Source organism: Cervus canadensis, chromosome 5 (genome assembly GCF_019320065.1).
Source record: "Cervus canadensis isolate Bull #8, Minnesota chromosome 5, ASM1932006v1, whole genome shotgun sequence".
Classification (NCBI taxonomy): Eukaryota; Metazoa; Chordata; class Mammalia; order Artiodactyla; family Cervidae; genus Cervus; species Cervus canadensis.
In genome coordinates, this window is record NC_057390.1 from 96,061,791 (window position 1) to 96,082,665 (window position 20,875).

Below are 20,875 nucleotides of genomic sequence, written 5' to 3' on the forward strand. Positions count from 1 at the left end.
TTGGTGTTGGACTGTGGCTGCACTTCAGCGTCTCGATCCAGAGGCATGCATGAGCAATACTTCCCTTTGGGCTTTGGCCATTAATTTGTGGAATGGAGCAAGAACGGGAGAGGAAAATCGAGAGGCTGCCTTGGATTTCCTGACGTCCTGTTGAATCAAAAGGCAGTGGGAGGCCCTTTCCTTCCTGACAGAGAGGCCTCATCCCCTCACATGAAGTTCTCAGCATCTGTCTCCATGTGAGGGACAGTCCCCCTTTAATAATCCACACTTTAAATCGATAGTCACCCCAGGGCCAGTGTCTGTGTTCTGCCCATTCCAGGTGTTTTCCAGGCCACTTCCCCCGATTATGTAACTTTGATCAAATCCAGATGCTGCAGAATGTTTGATAGAAGAGGTCAGAGGGCCTTTGAGAAGAAAAGCATTTCTGTATTCATGACTCTGGTTTAATTTCCTGTGTAGCCCTGGTCTGCCAGAGTCGTGTGCTCACGCCCACGAAGTTGGGATCCTGCAGGGAAACGCACATGGACTTTTTCAGGACAGAGAGAAGAGTTCCCCCTCCCCCTGTGTACTTTTTCATGTTAGATGATCAATTATACAAGCGTCAGCTGGCTTCTATATGACCGTTTTTCTATTCTTGTAATTGTTCTCTGGTTATGGAAACAATTCACATTCATGGTGAGAGAAGTATGCCAGGATATAGAAAAGAAAAAAGAAAACTTAAAATGTTTGTAATCCCACCACCCTGTGTTAAACTACTGTTAATGGTACTGTTGACACACTACCATGCATTAACTACTGTTCACATTTTGGTGTAGTTCCTTCTGGACTTTTTTCAATTTTTATAAAATTATGGATTGTTATAGTATATTTCCAAGTTGTTAGATACGTTTTTCCAAAAATATTTTGAATGACATTATGGCTATATTCTATTTTATGGATACACCACAAACTAACCTATCTTGAATGGATAAAGATTTTGTGCTTTTCCTTTTTGGTGCTGTTATTTTAAAAATCAGTACATACAAATCATTGGAGAAGAAAATGGCAACCCAATCCAGTATTTTTGCCTGGAAAATTCCATGAACAGAGGTGCCTGATGGGCTACAGTCGGTGGGGTCTCAAAGAGTCAACACAGCTGAGTGACTGAGCATATACAAATCATTGTTTGGGTCTCCTGGGATAAATTCCTTGAGGTATATCAAAGGTGATAGAATTCTTCAAAGACTCAGTTCAGTTCATGTTTCCAGTTTTTCTCTTAAAATGTTCCAGCAGTGTCTACATCAACTACTAGCATTGTGTGAGAATGCCCATTTCATTGAAGTTTTACACTGTTAGCCTCAAGAAAAGGTCCCTGCCACAGAGAATTTACCTTTCTTTGATTACAAGAAACGTTAATATGCTTTCCTTGTTTCAGTTCAGTTCAGTCACTCAGTCGTGTCCGACTCTTTGCGACCCTATGAATCGCAGCACGCCAGGCCTCCCTGTCCATCACCAACTCATACTCATACTCATGCCCATTGAGTTGGTGATGCCATCCAGCCATCTCATCCTCTGTCACCCGCTTCTCCTCCTGCCCCCAATCCCTCCCAGCATCAGGGTCTTTTCCAGTGAGTCAACCCTTCACATGAGGTAACCAAAGTATTGGAGTTTCAGCTTCAGCATCAGTCCTTCCAATGAACACCCAGGACTGATCTCCTTTAGGATGGACTGGTTGGATCTCCTTGCAGCCCAAGGGACTCTCAAGAGTCTTCTCCAACACCATAGTTCAAAAGCATCAATTTTTCAGCACTCAGCTTTCTTCACAGTCCAACTCTCACATCCATACATGACCACTGGAAAAACCATAGCCTTGACTAGATGGACCTTTGTTGGCAATGTAATGTCTCTGCTTTTCTTTGTTTAGTAGTAATTTAAAGTTTCTGTGCATTGCTTATTCATAGTTTTGATCTGTTTTTCCATAGTGGGAGTATGTGTGTTAGTTGCTCAGTCATTTCCGACTCTTTGTGACCCCATAGACTGTGGCTCGCCAGGCTCCTCTGTCCATGGAACTCTCCAGGCAAGAATACTGGGGTGGGTTGCCATTTTCCTTCTCCATTTTTCCATGGAGGAGGGTTTTATCTTTTCCCTTTTTATTTGCAAGAGTTCTTTTATGTTAAGGATCCTTTGCCTAATAAGTGTGCTTAATATAACGACCATAGAAGCTCTGTTGACTTGCTTTCACTTAACTGACTCACTGTAGCGTGTAGCAGTCTGGCTCCCCTCATAACACACGCCTCTCTGGTGCCCACAGAGTCGAGCAGCCGCTCCTCTGCCACATTCTGCTCCCACCCCCTGAGTCACAAGCACACCCAGAGCCACTTGTGTTTCTTCCCACATCCCTTTATTTCAGATATACTTGTTCTATTACTCAGTTCATATGAAAGCAGTGAAATCCAAATGTGAAGAGATTTGTCTCTATGAAAATTTAGGTCAGTGCTTTAGAGAGACTCTGTAAGTAAATGCAGGTGTCTTTTTTAAAAAGTTGTTTCAGGACTAGGTGTGAATGACACAACTGTGAACAGTTAGAAGGGATTGTACTGGGATTTTATAGTGAATGGCCCACCCTCTTCCTCCACCTGCAGGAATGTAGAGCTGGAACTGAGATGAGGCATCATAGGTAGGATGGTAAGACAGTATCCAAGTCTAATCACACACCCACACTCAGAACAGTCCTCGGCCCTATCGTCAAGACTAGCAAATCAGTGTACATTCAGGCGGGCTAGGGGATCTCATGTTTTAATTTTCAAGAATTCCCTGCTTTAACCAGCTTTTTTGGTTGATTGGTCAGCCTCTGATCACGACGGCACTAGATATGCTTTTAGAGCTATATATTGTAAGTACTCAGAGAACAGGGCCTAACACATCTCACTAAGCCTTTTGCACATTCTAGGAAATGGTAGTGTCACAAGACCCTCTTCCTTGAAATTCTTTTTGCCCTCATGATTCACAGGGTGAAGTTACCAAGTGCAATAGTGACATAATTTGGGACTTACTCTTTAGAAAAACAATTCCTCAAAATTCACTATAGTCAGGAGTACAAAAACTAGGATAGAAAGGGCTTCCTATTTATGTTCTATTGGTTTACTTCAAAGAGATTGTTTAAAGAGTGTTTGTTTCTGAAAGTTCTCCAGTCGTGCTTCTGGAAGGTTAGCCTAGTCTCTCAGATACTTTAGGTGCCTCTAGTGTATCCTTTGAAGCGACAACTGGAAAATCATGCCCACCCCTGAGATGGGTGTCATTCCCCAAGAAAACATGTTTGGGTCCTCCAAATCCATAAAAAAAGGGAAAAACTGGAACAATTTTGTTTTCTTGCTTTTGTGTTTTGGCATAAAAATTAGAATTTCCCACTTTCCTCCTTTTTAAAAGTTTGATTTCTTACTGTAGTGTCCTTAAATGAGTATTCAGATTTCACCCCATAATATTCTATAACCGTTAAGATCTACTTGGAGTAGATTTGCTGTCTTGAAAGAACCTGTGGAGAGTTTGAACATAGTTCGAAGAAAAAAAAGTAAAAGAAGAAACTTGAAGAAAAAATACTGAACTGTGTTTAACCCCTTAGTAATAATCACACGTTCCTAATATAAAAGATGTTGATTGGTTTTCAACTTTTAGAATATACCTATAGACAAAAATGGAAGACTTTGTTATGACAAAATAGAAGAACAGAACTTCTTTTACACAAAGTAAAAGAAAATGAAAAGAAGGCCTACTTGGAGTGTGTATGTAGGGAAGTGGGGGTAGGTAGAAGGAAGGGTAGGATGTTAATATCCTTATCTTGTGAGGTAAATCATTGAGAGATACTGACTCTAGCAGGGAGAACAGGAAATTAAAGTGTAAGTCTGTTACTGAAAATAGAAAGGTAAGTAGTAGAGCCTGGTGTGGGAGAGGGAGGGGCAGTTGTAATGATAGGATAGCTTGCGTTTAGAGAGATGGAGGTGATAACCAAAATAAGGCAACTGTTACCTCTGGGTAACAGAAGAATGGGATGGAAAATGTTTGTCCTTCATTATAATCCCTTCAGCGCTATTTGATTTTTAAATTATGTATGTATGTTAACATTTGAAAACGTTTTAAAGCAAGAAGCTTTTGCTCCGTATTATAACATAAATTAGCAATGGCAAAGAGGTGTGAGGATGGACCGTCTCTTTCTTACAGAATTCATTTTGAGTTAAAGAACGTAAAGTTTAAACCCTTTGGCAACAGTAAGTAGTTACCTCTCTGGAATGTAAATGTTTAGGACTTTTCACAAGATTTGGGAATGGAAGAGTCCCATTTTTTAACCCTCTTTTTTTATTAATAAGTAGTATGTACATATGTTAAGAAGTAAAAGTAAATCAGGACTTTGCTCCTGAGAATGAAACTTTTTTCCGTCTCTTCTCTTTCTCTTCCAGAAGCCCTTCAGAGGCCAGTAGCATCTGACTTCGAGCCCCAAGGTCTGAGCGAAGCAGCTCGTTGGAACTCTAAGGAAAACCTTCTCGCCGGTCCCAGTGAAAATGACCCCAACCTTTTTGTTGCACTGTATGACTTTGTGGCCAGTGGGGATAACACTTTAAGCATAACTAAAGGTAAAGGAGCTGTGGATGGCTGCTGGTGGTTGCAGGAGACAGAGATCGGGGGAGATGCGGCTTGACTGGCCACACCTTTGCTTGTTGGGAGAGCTGTTTGGAATCCAGAGAGAGCCAGAAAAACTAAGAGCACCTTTATGAGAGTCACTTTTCCTTCAGGAGAAAAGTTCTTGTGTAGTTCTTAGCAAAAGCAGAGCTTTCTCTATTTTGTATTGAAAAAAGACATTTGGACCAAACACGGAAAACACTTTTTTTTTTTTTTTTTAAAAGAAAAAGTATTTTTCTACAAAAAGCTTCCATATATTAGAAACTAGGGCGCTTGAATAATAGATTTATAAAAAACTGTAGCTATGTATTTATCTACATATTCACTGTAAACAGGAAACTGTATACTCATACAGTTCTAAATGCGTATATTTATATGGACCTGTTAAAATGAAGTAGGTATTTAGGAATTTGGAGTTTTTTTTTAGTGATCACAGAAGAGTGAATAAGAATGAACGTGTTAGCTTTTAAAACTGACGTGTCCGGTTCGGGTTCTTTTCTTCAAAGGTGAAAAGCTCCGGGTCTTGGGCTACAATCACAATGGGGAGTGGTGTGAAGCCCAAACCAAAAATGGCCAAGGCTGGGTCCCAAGCAACTACATCACGCCAGTCAACAGCCTGGAGAAGCACTCCTGGTACCACGGGCCTGTGTCCCGCAACGCCGCCGAGTACCTTCTGAGCAGCGGAATCAACGGCAGCTTCTTGGTTCGGGAGAGCGAGAGTAGTCCTGGGCAGAGGTCCATCTCACTGAGATACGAAGGGAGGGTGTACCACTACCGCATCAACACTGCTTCTGATGGCAAGGTAGGGGGCCAGGGCAGGGGCGGGGGCCAGAGAACCTGCTGCTGGGTTGCTAAGTTCTTGCAGCAAAGCAAGAAGATGTTTGAAACAGCAGGCATCATCCCACTAGCCTGGTCAAAGACCCTCTGTGGAGGAGCAGTCATGTGAAGTTACAGGTCCGCAGCCTGATGTTCTTTCATTGTCCTCCTGGAGTGGTATGGTCAGCAGTTTCCTAAGACAGGTGGACTATCTGTTGGGTTTTAGACTGACTTCTTATATTAAGACTCTCCCTTTTTAGAAAATCTTTTGTTGTGATAGTAATTTATCCTTAGTGAGAAGAATTCACACAATAGATGGTTATTTTTAAAGTGAGAGATCACCTTAATAGTACCTCTCCAAAACAAGTGTAGTACATGGCCTTCCTCCTGTAGATAGAATCACGTGTGTGTGTAATATTTTTAAATAAAAATGGGATCACATTATACCTATATGTCTCCAAACCTGAGCTATAGTTTTGTAAAGGAGTTGATTTATATGGTTTCTTGATCTTCCTATAAACAGTCGTTAAGAGTCCAGCAAATTTGGAAAACTCAGCAGTGGCTACAGGACTGGAAAAGGGTCCGTTTTCATTCCAATCCCTAAGAAAGGCAATCCCAAAGAATGCTCAAACTACCACACAATTGCACTCATCTCACATGCTAGTAAAGTAATGCTCAAAATTCTCCAAGCCAGGCTTCAGCAATACGTGAACCGAGAACTTCCAGATGTTCAAGCTGGTTTTAGAAAAGGCAGAGGAACCAGAGATCAAATTGCCAATATCCTCTGGATCATCAAAAAAGCAAGAGAGTTCCAGAAAAACATCTATTCTGCTTTATTGACTACGCCAAAGCCTTCGACTGTGTGGATCACAGTAAACTGTGGAAAATTCTGAAGGAGATGGGAATACCAGACCACCTGACCTGCCTCTTGAGAAACCTGTATGCAGGTCAGGAAGCAACAGTTAGAACTGGCCATGGAACAACAGACTGGTTCTAAATAGGAAAAGGAGTACGTCAAGGCTGTATATTGTCACCCTGCTTATTTAACTTATATGCAGAGTACATCATGAGAAACGCTGGGCACAAGCTGGAATTAAGATTGCCGGGAGAAATATCAATAACCTCAGATATGCAGATGACATCACCCTTATGACAGAAAGTGAAGAAGAACTAAAGAGTCTCTTGATGAAAGTGAAAGAGGAGAGTGAAGAAGTTGGCTTAAAGCTCAATATGCAGAAAAACTAAGATCATGGCATCTGGTCCCATCACCTCATGGGAAATAGGTGGGGAGACAGTGGAAACAGTGTCAGACTTTATTTGGGGGGGCTTCAAAATCACTGCAGATGGTGACTGCAGCCATGCAATTGAAAGACGCTTACTCCTTGGAAGGAAAGTTATGACCACCCTAGATAGCATATTAAAAAGCAGAGACATTACTTGGCCAACAAAGGTCCATCTAGTCAAGGCTATGGTTTTTCCAGTGGTCATGTATGGATGTGAGAGTTGGACTGTGAAGAAAGCTGAGCGCCGAAAAATTGATCCTTTTGAACTGTGGTGTTGGAGAAGACTCTTGAGAGTCCCTTGGACTGCAAGGAGATCCAGCCATTCCATCCTGAAGGAGATAAGTCCTGGGTGTTCATTGGAAGGACTGATGCTAAAGCTGAAACTCCAATACTTTGGCCACCTCATGCGAAGAGTTGACTCATTGGAAAAGACCCTGATGCTTGGAGGAATTGGGGGCAGGAGGAGAAGGGGATGACAGAGGATGAGATGGCTGGATGGCATCACCGATTCGATGGGCATGAGTTTGAGTAAACTCTGGGAGTTTGTGATGGACAGGGAGGCCTGGCGTGCTGCGATTCATGGGGTCGCAAAGAGTCGGACACGACTGAGCGACTGAACTGAACTGAACTTAGTCCTCAGGACAGATACTGCTTTTATCTGCAATTTTGCATTAAGGAAAGTGAAAGTCACTTAGTTGTGTCTGACTCTTTGCGACCCCAGGGACTAGATAGTCCTTGGAATTCTCCCAAGTCAGAATACTGGCATGGGTAGCCTTTCCCTTCTCCAAGGGAGCTTCCCAGTCCAGGGATTGAACACAGGTCTCCTGTATTGTGGGCAGATTCTTTATCAACTGAGCCACAAGAGAAGCCCAAGAATACTGGAGTGGGTAACCTATCCCTTCTCCAGCGGATCTTTCTGACCCAGGAATCAAACTGGGGTCCTGCATTACAGGCAGATTCTTTACCAGTTGAGCTATCAGGGAAGCCCCCAGTGAAGGTTTAGAGGGATACAATTTCTTTGTTGAAGATCCCATAGTGAGTCACTAATGGAACCAAGCTCAGATTCCACTGTCTGCTTCACGCTGTCATCGAGGGTGTAGATAGGTGAATTGTCGGCATGGGTCCAGATGGTGTATATATTTTTAAATAACGTGTAATGCATGCATATGGTTTAAAAAAAAAAAAAGAAAATCAATCACCATGAAACATAATTCTGTCCCCTAATTCATTTCCCCTGCCCAGAGGCAACCACTGTGACCAGTTTCTGCCATAGTTCCCCTGTGTATACTTGTTTATACTTTTTAAGAAACACAAGTGATACATAATCTACACAGTTCCGCATCTTGCTTTTCCAGTCTAATAATATATTTTGGAGATTGTTTTATGGCAGCACATTCAGAGCTGCCTCATTCTTCTTAATGACTACATAGTACGGATGGACCGTCATTTTTTTAAGCAGTCCCCTGTTGGCCAATTTTTAGGCTGTTTCCAGTCTTTTGCTATTATAATGCAGTTATGATGTGGATTTCAAGTCTTTAAAAAAAAACTCAGCACACTGTTAAAAAAAAAAAAGCTTTATACCACCATCCCATATACAGGCTAGTAACAGAAGGTTCAGGAAACCCTACTCATTACTCCTACTGTATGTAATGCACTCCGATATTTTGTATACCATTCTGTTCTGTTTCATTTTAAAACATTCTGGGCATAATCCACTAAATTTATTCCATAGACCCCACTGGTGGGTCATGACCAGCATTTTGAAATTACACTGCACATACTTCTTTGTGTACAGTCCAAGTTATGCAAGATAAGTTGCTAGAACTGATTGAAGGTTATGCATATCTAAAACTTGTATAGATGGTGCCAAATTACTTTCTTTAGGAATTGTGCAGATGTGTTTTCTCACCAGCACTGTTGTGAGAGCGTGTTCCCTTTCCCCTCCTCAGCAGTATGTTCTCAGACTTGCAAAAACCTCTCTGTCACTGACTGGTAAAGATGATCCCTCATTATATTTACTATACCTGTGCTTTCTAAATTCATCTTTTCTTATGCATTTGAAGTATACCAAATTTACATTTGTATTTAGGTGTATTCTCTTTCATTGGTCTGTCTCTTCATACACCAATACCAGACTTTTTAATTGTATGACTTTAAAATATATTTTAATATCTGGTAGGGCTAGTCCTTTTTTTTGGCCAAACCTTGGCAGCAAACAGGGATCTTAGTTCCCTGACCAGGGGTCATACCCACGCCCCCTGCATTGGAAAGCAGAGTCTTAACCACTGGACCAACCAGGGAAGTTCCTAGTCCCCTTTTCTTACTCTTGCTAGCATTTTCATGGCCATTCTCACACATTGATTTGTACCATAGAGACACACAGTGCATGTCTTTTTTCAGTGTTCTCATCTGGTGTTTTTCTGATTCTTTCCTTCACTGCCCATGTCTTTACACCAGCACCGGAGTCTATACGACAAGCAGCATAGTCTGCTGTTGATGGCTGACCAGAATGTGGCCTCATCAGCATGCTTTGCAGGTCATTGTTCTCAGCCCAGCTGTGGAGCTAGGTCCTTCCATTCTGCGGGATACATTCCAGGGTGCTGGGCCCTTTGAAACCTTGCCTTCAGGCCGCAGGGGAGCCTTTTCAGTGAATTAGAATGGAGTGCACCACCCATGGGGGGGAGGTGATTTCCTGGAGCTGACAGCTTGCTTCCCATCTGTGCTGTTTACCCAGGGCGAGCCATGCTGCACCGCAGTAATCAGGCGAGGTCTGTACTGAACAGGATAATGGTTTCTTTTCCCTGGAGTTGTTTAATCAGCATCCTTGGAACAGATGCAGGGCAGGAATGATCTAGTTTGACAACTCATTAGCTGGGGGTTGGTCTGAAATATTGTTAAAGCGGGGGAGAGAGCAAGGCCTGCGTGGATACATGATCTGCAGCATTTGAGAGTCATCTTAACGAGGAAGCCCAGCTGCCTGTCTGGAAGCTGGTGTGTGCCAGGTGGGTTCCTTTCGTTCCAGGTAGTCCACGGGGAGCCGACCAGGCAGTGCCCACTGCTGGGCAGCTCATGAGCGTGTCCTAGGTTTCTTGACCCCCCCTCCTCCACCCCGCCCCCAGCAAAGACTCTCCGTTCAGCTGTCCCAGCACCTGGAGACTTCTCAGCCCATGGGGTCATCAGGTCACAGTCGAGGGGACTCTGTTGGGTGGGGTCGTATTCCTGGAATGAGTGGAACAGCCTCAAAGTCGGGGGAGGGGGAGGTATTACAGCGGCATGTTGGACAACACGGCTCGGCACGGAAAACGCTGCTTGCATAGCAGAGCTTTGATGCAATCCTTTTTGGATTTCAAAGGGGAAAATGTAAAGTTTGGTGGGAGGAATAGGCCGGGGTTGAATAAGTTTAATTTTTATTTTCAAATTAGCTAATCTTTAGAAAACAACTGAATTTTTAGGAGATTCTTCTCTCAGGCCCCAAAGGATTTCTTTCTGCCTCCACCCTCTTGGCTCTGGTTTCAGCAGCCCTTGTGGCTGGTCAGTCAGCCTGGGGGCCAGAGCCCAGGACTCCAGGAGTTTCAGGCTAACCTCTTGGAAGGGCCGTACCAAACAGACATTGCTGTTTCTGGGGTGTCCTTTGAGGCTTAACAATCTCCAGATACCCTGGGATTTGGTTTTCATTCTTGATGCTTTCTTAAAGTTTGGAACCCTCTGCCAACAGAATTAAAGTGGAATTAAAGGCTGCTGTTCCTCCTCCACCACCCACCCCTATCATTCTCCCGTTGTTTGGTTATTTGTGTCTCTATCTTTCTTACTTGGGGGATTGCCACTGCCAAGCCCCACAGTGCCTCACAGCCCTCAATAAGAGTCTTTCCTTCCTTTCTTCAACGAGCTGCCCAGTTGGCGTTTATTTTCATGGGCTGCTGAAGTCATAGATTCGGAGTTGACAGGAGCAGAATCTGGGCTTAGCTTTAGCAGAGGCGACATGGCGGGGCACCACCTGTATAACCTCTTGTGTTTTGAAGACCTGCCTGCCCTGACACTGGCTTAGCAGGTGCAGGCACCTGGTGAAAAGCCTGCTGAACCAAGCTGACCTTCCCTTGTCCAGGAGACCAGGGGGAATTATTATTAAGGACTGCCTTCCTGCTGGTGTTTGAGGAGCTTGGGAGTTGCTGGGCAGGTGTCACTTACTAGCCTCACAGCCTGTAAATACCACGTCCGAGGTGGGATGCCAAGGTCTGAGGCAGCCAAAGGTTGCCCCAGTCCAATGAGCCCGTGAGCCTGGCTGTCAGGAGGAGAGCTGTTCCTGGTGAGTGTCTCTGAAAGGCCCCATCTCTCGGGTCCCCACGTGATTAGGAAGACGTGCAGCCCTAGCTGAGCACCCCGAGTGTTTACGTAACTGGGCGCATAGCATGGTGACATGCCATTCATAATGTTCATTTCACTTTCTCCTGTGCACATGCCATGAATTCCTGATGAATATTCCCCCAGTTCACTAAGCAACATGCCGCTCACAGACCAGCCCTAATCAGAAGGAGGCCCCCCAGACTTGACTCTTAGAAGATGGCTGTGCTGTATGTTGAAGGGAGAGCAGTGTCAATATTTAATAAGTGTCGGGATGTAAATTTTATGTTGAAAAATGAATTTAGTCTCAGGGTCTGTAAATTTAATTATTGAGAAGGATAAAGTTTGCCCAGTCAGTGAAACCTCCCATCATTCTGAAATCTCTTAACAAAGGAGCCTGAGAGGGAATCAGCTGAGACCAAGAACAAATTCTGCATAAACTAGGGCTTAGGGGAGCCATTAGCATTCTGTGCAACTGAGTGAACTTGATCCTCGGGTTAGGGAGCGCCGCTTTCAAGCTGACAGGGAGAAATGGGTAACGAGCCTCGCTGCCAGGCGACCTGCCCCGGGAGCCCAGCAGGCGGAACAGGCTCTTCTGCATGTGCTGTGCACGGATTTCCAGGCTGGGAGGGTCACTCTGGTCCCAGGGGGCTGCCTCCTTGGAATGGCTTTTCCCTCCTCTCATCACTTCTTGGTAGGAAAAGTGCCCACCAGCTGAGCAGCCAGAGAGAAAAGGACTTGTTGCGGGGTGGGGGGTCTGTAGCCTGTAGTAGTGCAGTCAGGCCTTCCCAGAGAAGGACAGGGGTTAGGAGCTCTCCCCGCATCCCCACTCCATTGTTTTTGTGAACGGCAGGTGCACTGGTGACTTAACACTGACTGGGTTGCCATGTCGTCAGCTGAGGGCAGGCCCAGCGGTGCCCTCCTCTGCCCTCCCCCGACCCTGCCTTGTTCAGAGGGCCTGCGGGTGGCCCATGGCCTCTCCCTAGAGCGGTTCACCATGGCTTGGTCCTCAGCATTCTGAGGTGTGAAGGTGGGGCCTCCTCACCCTGACTGGCCCTCCCACCCAGAGGCGCCCTCTTCCTGAGGGACAAGCTCCCCAGGGCTGCAGGATTGCTCTGCACGGTTCTTGGGATTAGAATTTTATTTTAGTAGAATTGTTGCAAAGAGATTGCAAATTATAAACCTCTAAGCCAGAATCAGTCCTGAACATTCATTGGAAGGACTGATGCTGAAGCTGAAACTCCAATACTTTGGCCACCTGATGCGAAGAACTGACTCATTTGAAAAGACCCTGATGCTGGGAAAGATTGAAGGTGGGAGGAGAAGGGGACAACAGAGGATGAGATGGTTGGATGGCAACACCGACGCAATGGACATGAGTTTGAGTAAACTCTGGGAGTTGGTGATGGACGGGGAAGCCTGGCATGCTGCAGTCCCTGGGGTCGCAAAGAGTTGGACTTGATTGGGCAACTGAACTGAAGCCAAAGTTTGCCACTGGCTTGCCTGGTTTTTAAAAATTTGTCATCTTCCCAAGCAAAGAAAGAAGATCTCTTATTAAGGACTCTTGTTTACCTCTTGAGAGCTATAGGTGGGATAACTTGTATGTTTGTTGTTATTTCCTTTCTTTAAACTGTTTTTACTCTCTAAAATTATAGACATGCAGAAAGTAATGGAGCGTACTGTTGCAAACAGCCAAGGCCGTGGCCCTGCCATAGGTGTTCTGGGCTTTTTCTTCCTGTGTCTTTTTTTTTTTTTAAGTAGGAAGTTAATACAGCTACAGCTGACTGATCCTATTCCTTCTGTCCCTCTTACCTCAGCCATCAACACTGTCCCAAATCTGTATTCCTCCTTCCCACGTCTTTTCAGTTTGGGCAAGGCTTACAAACACCTAGTCGTGATCTTAAAGATCCCTCCACCTTGAGCGATTGTCAGCTGCCCTTAGTGAGCCAGCAGAGTCGCTTGTGTGCCTGGATCCCAAGTGTTCTCTGTGAATTTTAACCTGAATTGGTTTTGGTGAGGAAATAACCCCTAACTGCCTCATTGAACCAAAAAGAAGGAAGAAAGATAGCTGTCCTGTCCTCATGCTGCTCTCTGCCAGCCTCTGCCTTTGCCTTCCTCCCCTTTGCATGTTCAGACAAAGATGCCACACGGAGGGGTTGCCTGTGTGGGTGCTCGCCTGCCGTTAGTCTCAATTCAAGACTGACGTGTATTTGTGTCTCTATCCCTTCTCCTTCTCTGTGCTGGAGGGGGCCGTGTGGCCTATGTGCAGCCCTCCACACCCCCCACTCTGTCCTGAGAGAGAGCTGGCAGGGCATCCCTCATGGGCATGCCACAGGCATTTGCAGGTCTTGGCCTCTGATGCTTTCTTTCTACTCAGCCCAAATCGAGGGAGTAGGAACGAGAAGGAGATTTATGTTTTATTTAGTGATTTTCACCTCTGATCACTGTTGATGCTGTTCAGTTGTTAAGTCGTGTCCAACTCTTTTGCAACCTTATGAACTATAGCCCGCCAGACTCCTCTGTCCATGGGATTCTCCAGGCAAGAAATACTGGAGTGGGCTGCCATATCCTCCTCCAGGGGATCTTCCCGACCCAGGGATCAAACCCACATCTCCTCCATTGGCAGGCGGATTCTTTACCACTGAGCCATCAGGGAAGCCTGCTCACTGTTTAGTTCTAGATAATTATATCATTATAAGTTTAGGGTAATAAACATAATTTTTATAATTTGTTTTCTTTTCTAATCAGCAAATACTAAGTTCTCCTCTTTATTAATTTAACCAACAACATTTTTGAGTACCAGTTATGTGCTTGTATCTTGCTCTGGACGCTGGGGACACAGGATAAAAGCAGACGGCTGAAGGGCTCTATTCTCATGAAACTGGCATTCTGGTAGGTGGAGACAGACAATAACCAAGCAGGTAGACAAGGAATCATCAGCCTGAGGTAAGTACAGCACAGAGAAGTAAGACAGGTGATGAGAAGACTGGTGCTCAGCCGTGACTTTGCGTTGGCCAGTGAGGGAATACTTCATGGACGTTGCCAGTGTGCTCAGGCAGAGAAGGAGACACGTGGCAGTCAGGCGGGTGGAGGACGTCACAGAGAAGCACAGTTGCGTGATTTTCTCGCCCGGGGTCCTGTGCGGAGCGCAGTTCCTCTGAGGCCTGCTGTGTTAAGGGTCAGCAGACCACTGGCCTCCCGACTCGCGGGGCTCTGTCTGCTCGCTGGCTGAAGGCTGTCCCTGTCTCCTCAGCTCTACGTCTCCTCAGAGAGCCGCTTCAACACGCTGGCCGAGCTGGTCCACCACCACTCCACTGTGGCCGACGGGCTCATCACCACTCTCCACTACCCGGCCCCCAAGCGCAACAAGCCCACTGTCTATGGTGTGTCCCCCAACTACGACAAGTGGGAGATGGAGCGCACGGACATCACCATGAAGCACAAGCTGGGGGGCGGCCAGTACGGGGAGGTGTACGAAGGTGTGTGGAAGAAATACAGCCTGACGGTGGCCGTGAAGACCCTGAAGGTAAGCCTGGGCCCCGCCTGGCAGGCCGTCCAGCGAGACCAGGCGCTCGTGGCACCTCAGCTCTGGGGGCCTGTTGTCCACAGCCATGCGCCCTCCGTTGCCTGCCTGCACACCCGGCCCCGGGCCTGACTCTCCGGCACACGCCGTCTGAGTTTCTGTGAGCGGGTTGACTCATTCTCCACGTGTTTCCACATATGCTGGAGAGCTGAGAAGTGCTGTGGGGTTTTTTTTTTTTTTTGGTGTAAAACGATTAGTCATTTGAAGGAGTTTTTTCATTCTATGGCAAGGGTGTTTTAAAGCTGCGGGTTTCCGTTCAGTTTGTGTGGCATTTGAATCACTTCCTATTGAGTTAAGAGGGCGGGGGTGGGTGGGCAGGGAATCTCTTGAGTTTTGTTGGAGACAAAACCAAATCTGTGGATTTTTTCTTGGTAGATGTGAGAGCAGATGCACTAGGTGTTTCTAGTAGGTTCCAATTCTCTATATCATGTCCAGACTCCTGGAAATACGAGTGTGGGGCAGCCCCCACCAGGAGACGTTAAGAAAATATGGGGACTTCTTACTAACTCAGATACTGTCTATTCTGTACCCTTACCTGTGACTTTCCCTCTCAACTGATGTCTAGTGTTTGTAGTTGCCAGGTGACTCTTAGGACGCCCAGGGAGGGAAGTTTTAGTTTGCAGGCCTCCACCTTCTTCAAAAATATGACCCACATTTTTAGCTGTGGCGAGAGTGTCCCCTAGTGTTGACCTGTGTGGTTTTCACTTGTTTTAAATAAACTCCGGTTCCATTGAGCTGTGCCCAGAAATGGGGGAGAGGGAGCCCCGTTTTGCAGCTGTTGGCAGAGAAGCAGAACTGAAACACCCACCCCTGGGGAAAACGAACCCAAGTGTGTACGCACTTCTTCTCGAACGTCATTCGGATTCACGCAGCCAGAACGCCTGCCCTTTCGGGACCCAATTAATTCCCTGATGCCCTCACTCAAGGGCATGACAAAATAGAAGTTGTGGTTTCTGGTTGATACGAAGTGACACTTTAGAGAAAAGATCACATTCTTTAGTCCCAGAGACCAAAGGTGGCTTCCTGGCCTTCGTACTGACCGCGTCCCCTTAGCTTGGTCCTTGGGTGCAGGATTGATACACTTGGGGGCGGGGATGGCATGGATGTTTTGAGGACTCCTGTATATTTTCCAGATAGGATTTTCTAAATTTGATAAGCATTTATCAAATTCTTCACTCTTATTTGCCAGACCCTGAGCTTAATGCTGGGATTGTGAAAAAGGAATTGGACAGAGTTCTTTGCCTCAGGCTAAGTTAGTTAGTTAGAGATGTCTAGTTGGAAGTAGGTAGTCTGAAAAGAGCAAGTGTTAGTCTCTCAGTTGTGTCTACTCTTTGCGACCCCGTGGACCGTAGCCCACCAGGCTCCTCTGTCCATGGAATTCTCCAGGCAGGAATACTAGAGTGGGCAGCCATTCCCATCTCCAGAGGATCTTCCCGACCCAGGATTTGAACCCTGGTCGCCTCCACTGCAGGCAGACTCTTTACCATCTGAACCACCAGGGAAGCCCTACTAGGTAGTCTTAGTTAGTAGAAGAAATGGGTCGGTGTGCCCGTCACTGCACCACATGTGACAGAGGCTCTGATCACGACAGGAGCTCAGAGCTGTAGCGCCACACAAGGACGAGAGGGGGAACAGGTGAGCGCTGCTGGGCAGGGAGGGGGCAGGACAGCGAGCCAGGTGAGCCAGCCTCAACAGAGGAACAGGTGAATGAGGGGATGGAGCTGGGAGAGGGAGGGAGGGGGCAGAGTGGATTTGGCACGTCTCGGAGGCCTCGAGCCTGCCTGAGGAGCTGGGGTGCTGTCCTGGAGGCAGTGGGGCACCCTGAAGGGTTTGATGCACAGGAAGAAGGTGATTGGATTCACCGCTTCAGGGGCAGCTCTGTCGATGAGCTTCGAATGAGCTCAACAGAGGCCTGGCGACGGCAGGGAGATGCATGCTCCCACGTCCCCATGTGGCACACAGCTGCAGACCAGGCCCCGGGAGACACAGCCTCGGCCGGCTGGCAGAACTGGTCAAGGCTCAGGCGCCACCCACATACTTGCCAGGATTTGCCAAAGCCAAACAAGAGGAAAAGCACAAATAGATGGCGGTCCAGGAGAGGCCTGTTCGAAAACTCAAGAAGGAGGTAGGGGTTCCACTTGGGGAAACTGTAGCCCACTAGCTGTGCCGAGCCATTGTTTTCTGAATGACTGAAGAAGATGCTTTTAGAGGAGAGGCTCCCTGGAGCTCAGGGGGGTTTGTAGTCTATCCGGATATCACAATTATCTGGAAGTGGGTGCCTTCCAGAACGTACTTCTCTAATGATGTGTTATTAAGCTTTTTATACTTTTAATGATTTTCCCTAAGAGCCTTATTAACTTATGATCCCGCAGTTCATGAAAAAAAAAAATTACGGAATATAGTTGCATAGATTTCTGTGAATAGTCAGTCATTCCAAGTGGCAGCTAATTAGGAAAGGGGGAGTGTGTCATTTTCTAGAGGTAGATTAACCCAATATAAGGTACTGCTGCTGCTAAGTCATTTCAGTCGTGTCCAACTCTGTGCAACCCCATAGACGGCAGCCCACCAGGCTTCTCCGTCCCTGGGATTCTCCAGGTAAGAGTACTGGAGTGGGTTGCCATTTCCTTCTCCAATAAGGTACCGAGCAACAGCTAAATAAATTATCCCTCCTTCCAGCCCACCCTGCTCAGAAAGCGTGTGTGCAGTATGTTTCCCACTTATCAGATCAGCTTGGTGTCAGCATTTGGGTCGTTCATCTCCACTACAGACGTGGAGAGTTTGTGTGGGCCCTAAGTGGCAGTGGTGGCTGTCGTTTACTGATTCTCCTGACGTGCCTGGCAGAGTCTGAGTGCTTCATGCTCCACATAGAGCATCTCATTTAATCCTTCCAGCCTGAAGAGAAGGCTGCTGATGACCCCTACCATTTCAGAGTTGAGAGACCTGAAGCAGAGGGAGGTTCAGTAACTGGCCTGGCATCAGTTGCATGGCTGGCAGTGACAGAGGCAGGGTGTGAGCCCAGACATCCTGCTGCAAAACCCAGGTCTTTCCCTAAACTTGTTACGCAGCATCCGGTTCCTCCTGCACCGTGAAGAGTACACACAAACTACAATTAATCACCTTAAAATCACCTTTCCCCAGCCTCCCGTTCCCCTTCCCCACAGGCTGTGACCTGCCTTTCTCTTGAAGATGCCTTGGGAAGTCCTCATCTTCTAGCCCAAGCTTTTGTCGGTTTAGCCAGTTCTCACCAAGGCCCTGCTTGTAACCACCGCTCTGTATTGATCCTCCAGGCAGCACCGGTCTCTTCCCTTCAGGGCCAAAGGAAGACCAGGAGAGAAAACAAGGGGACATTAGGGTGACCCCTATGGTGGGAAACTGGGATTACAGCGAAGGCCTCCTGATGGAGAACGCTTAGTTTGAAATTTGACAGTCTTCAGTCTTGAGCTGTCTAGTAAAAGTTTGTTTGTATATCAGTCATCTTTGTATAGAACAGCTGTGTAAGCAGTAGAATTTGGATAAGTTTGCCATTGATCTAATTGTGTTAATATTGACTCATAAGCTAGCTGACAAATTTACTATTAAAAGAGGGGAAAATAACACTGTTGAAAAAAGTTGAAACTTAGCACCGTACTCAGTTCTTTACCTATTTTCCCAGTAGGTAATATATATACATAGTTTCCTCCATCCTTGATTTTCATGTCCTTCTGGAAGTAGTCCACACGTGTGTTATCTCTTTAACCACATGACAGCCTGCTGTAGACACTGCTCTGTACCTTCTGTTACTATCTCTCGGCAGTTCGTCCTTGACAGTACTCGGCAGGTGGCCTTGTTTCTGGTGGAGATTCTAGTATTTTAGCAGCCTTCCGTGGACATGCGTCTTCTCCCCGCTTCTTTGCTGTTGCACGCAGTGCACGGTGACTGTCCATGTTTGCACCTGCGGGAGCCTGAGCTGGCCGGTCAGCTCCTCAGAGCAGAAGCTGCTGGATCCACGTGTGCCCACCAGTGTGCCCTCCAGCACCCGTGTGGAGAAGTGCCCGTTTCCCCACCCGCACCAACACAGTTTGTGTGTGGTTTGGGTTTACGTTTGTTTCTTGCCACCCCCCACCCCCAGGAAGTTGGTCTTGCTGGAAAGCTCCAATCACGAGCAGAGAAGGGAAGGCCCCAGGACACCAGGAACCCCAGCCAGTGTACGTGGTTGCTCTGGCTTCGTGAGGAGCCATGTGCTGGGGAGAGGGGCTGCTGCCCTGTCGCGTGGCTTCCCTCTGGCCATGGAACTCAACACGGCTACAGTATTGGGGACCAGAGGCTGGGGTTCCTCTCTGAGATCGTCCCTTATGGACTTTTCACATGAGCTTTAAGCCTCCCACCTGATTTGTGAACCAGCTGCCTTCCTCCTCTAGCTCAGAACCTCCCCCGTCTCTCCCGCGTGTTGATCCTGGTCAAGCTGATGGTGCGGGGTAGCACTTTAGTGTGCTTGTAAGCACGCTCCTCTGACATTGGGTAAACACAGAACGTGGAAGCTGATCTACCTTAGACATGAGCCCAGCTCTGCCAAGAGGGAGGTCTGGAGAGGACTGAGAGCTGGGTTGGGCTTAAAAATGGTGTTCTATCCTGTGCCATAGAATTCCTACTCTTGGGGACGAGGCCAGTAAGCAAAAAGGATGAAGCTACCTGTGTTGAGTCTGAGAGAATGTGAGAAAGACCCAAAAACCAGTGTTAAGTAAAGAACCAGCCTGTCTTCCATACAAGCAATATGTTTAGCCTGCTTCTCAGGAATAGAGATCAACTGTCTTGATAATAGTGAAAGTGAGTCCCCCGGAGTGGTGATGACCGTGTTCTGGTGGTGCCCTCGGCGCTCTCTGTGTCCTAGCCACTCTCCATTCGGTAGGCGAGAGAACAAGCCCAGCGATACTGTTACCTGTCGTGTGGGTGACTTACCGTGGTGACACAGCACCAGCATCCTCTTAACCACTGGGCCAGCCACAGCTTTCATCCGCATCCAGTCAGGCCTCGTGAGGAGAGGTCAGGGGATCTATCTCCCTCCTTGAGAGACAGGACTGAAATTCACAGCGTTTACTCACAGTGTGGCCTTCACCCTAATCATTCAGAATTCCTTTTATTTTACTGTGTAAATGGAAGAATCCTCTTCTAAAAGGTGATGGAGATTTTTAAAATGAAAGGACTCTAACAGGGTAGCATCAGGGATCTTTCCAGTTTAACACAGCTACCAATGGAGGATGCCGTTAGTAGTTTAAGTTAAAAATTGAACCAGGCCTGCTTCCAGCAGGGGGAGACAAGCTCACACAAGATTGTTCTGAAAAACAGAAAACAAGGAGTTATTTACACTGTCCACATGCTGTGTGTGCGTGTGTGTGTGAGTGAGTGAGTGAGTGCATGGAGACAGAGGAGAAGGGGGCCTTCAAAAGCCGCGGTGTTCCTTTGCACATCCACGCCCCTCAAGACCTGGAACGTGGTTCTTGTAGAAGAGTCAGTAGCTATAAGAGCAGTGTTACTTTGGAAATGATCTCACTCTGCATGGTTTGTTATGGGGGCCTCTACGCCCACAAGCCTTCATTCGAGGGCTGCTTTTGAACACATTGCTGGCTGAGCGCGAGTCTCACAGTCCTTCCCGTGAGTGGCGTTGGGTCCTGTGGTTCCCGCAGGCGCTTGCCCTCCAGTCATCGATAGTAGTGTGTCACCCTGGTAGGTCAGAGCCCGCCGCGCCAGAGACAGCGTGATCCTGCAGTGCTGGAGACCTGGGTTCCATCCCTGGGTTGGGAAGATCCCCTGGAGAAGGGAAAGGCCACCCACTCCAGTATGCTGACCTGCAGAATTCCACAGACTGTGTAGTCCATGGGGTCGCAAAGAGTCGGACATGACTGAGCGACTTTCACTTTCACCCTGGTAGATCAGAGCCCGCCGCGCCAGAGACAGCGTGGTCTGCTCAGTGTGCTCAGGAGTAGAGAGGACTTGAAGAATTGAACAGCCAGGGGAGTGGTGGCAGGGGTGTATTCTTCTCCCACCCATGCAGCTTGACACAGAGACCACCCAGGATGTTTAAGTGACCTTAGAATGGCTCACCTTTTTTTTTTTTTAAGCAATTTTCTTTCTTTCTTTTTGGCTTTGCTGGGTCTTTGTTGCTGCGCGGCTTTTCCCTAGCTGCAGTGAGTGGGGGCCACTAGCTCTAATTGCGGTCCCTGGGCTTCTC

General features: G+C 47.0%; 1 protein-coding gene across 2 annotated transcripts in view; it reads left to right on the top strand.

The window, feature by feature from the left end:
• ABL1 (ABL proto-oncogene 1, non-receptor tyrosine kinase) overlaps positions 1-20,875 on the top strand; it is a 136,942-nt gene that overhangs the window by 98,378 nt on the left and 17,689 nt on the right. For both annotated transcript variants that reach the window (XM_043469860.1, XM_043469861.1), the window contains exons 2-4: positions 4,431-4,604; positions 5,157-5,452; positions 14,341-14,613. In XM_043469860.1, coding sequence (XP_043325795.1) covers positions 4,431-4,604; positions 5,157-5,452; positions 14,341-14,613 — 743 coding nt within the window. The remainder of the gene's footprint in view (positions 1-4,430; positions 4,605-5,156; positions 5,453-14,340; positions 14,614-20,875) is intronic.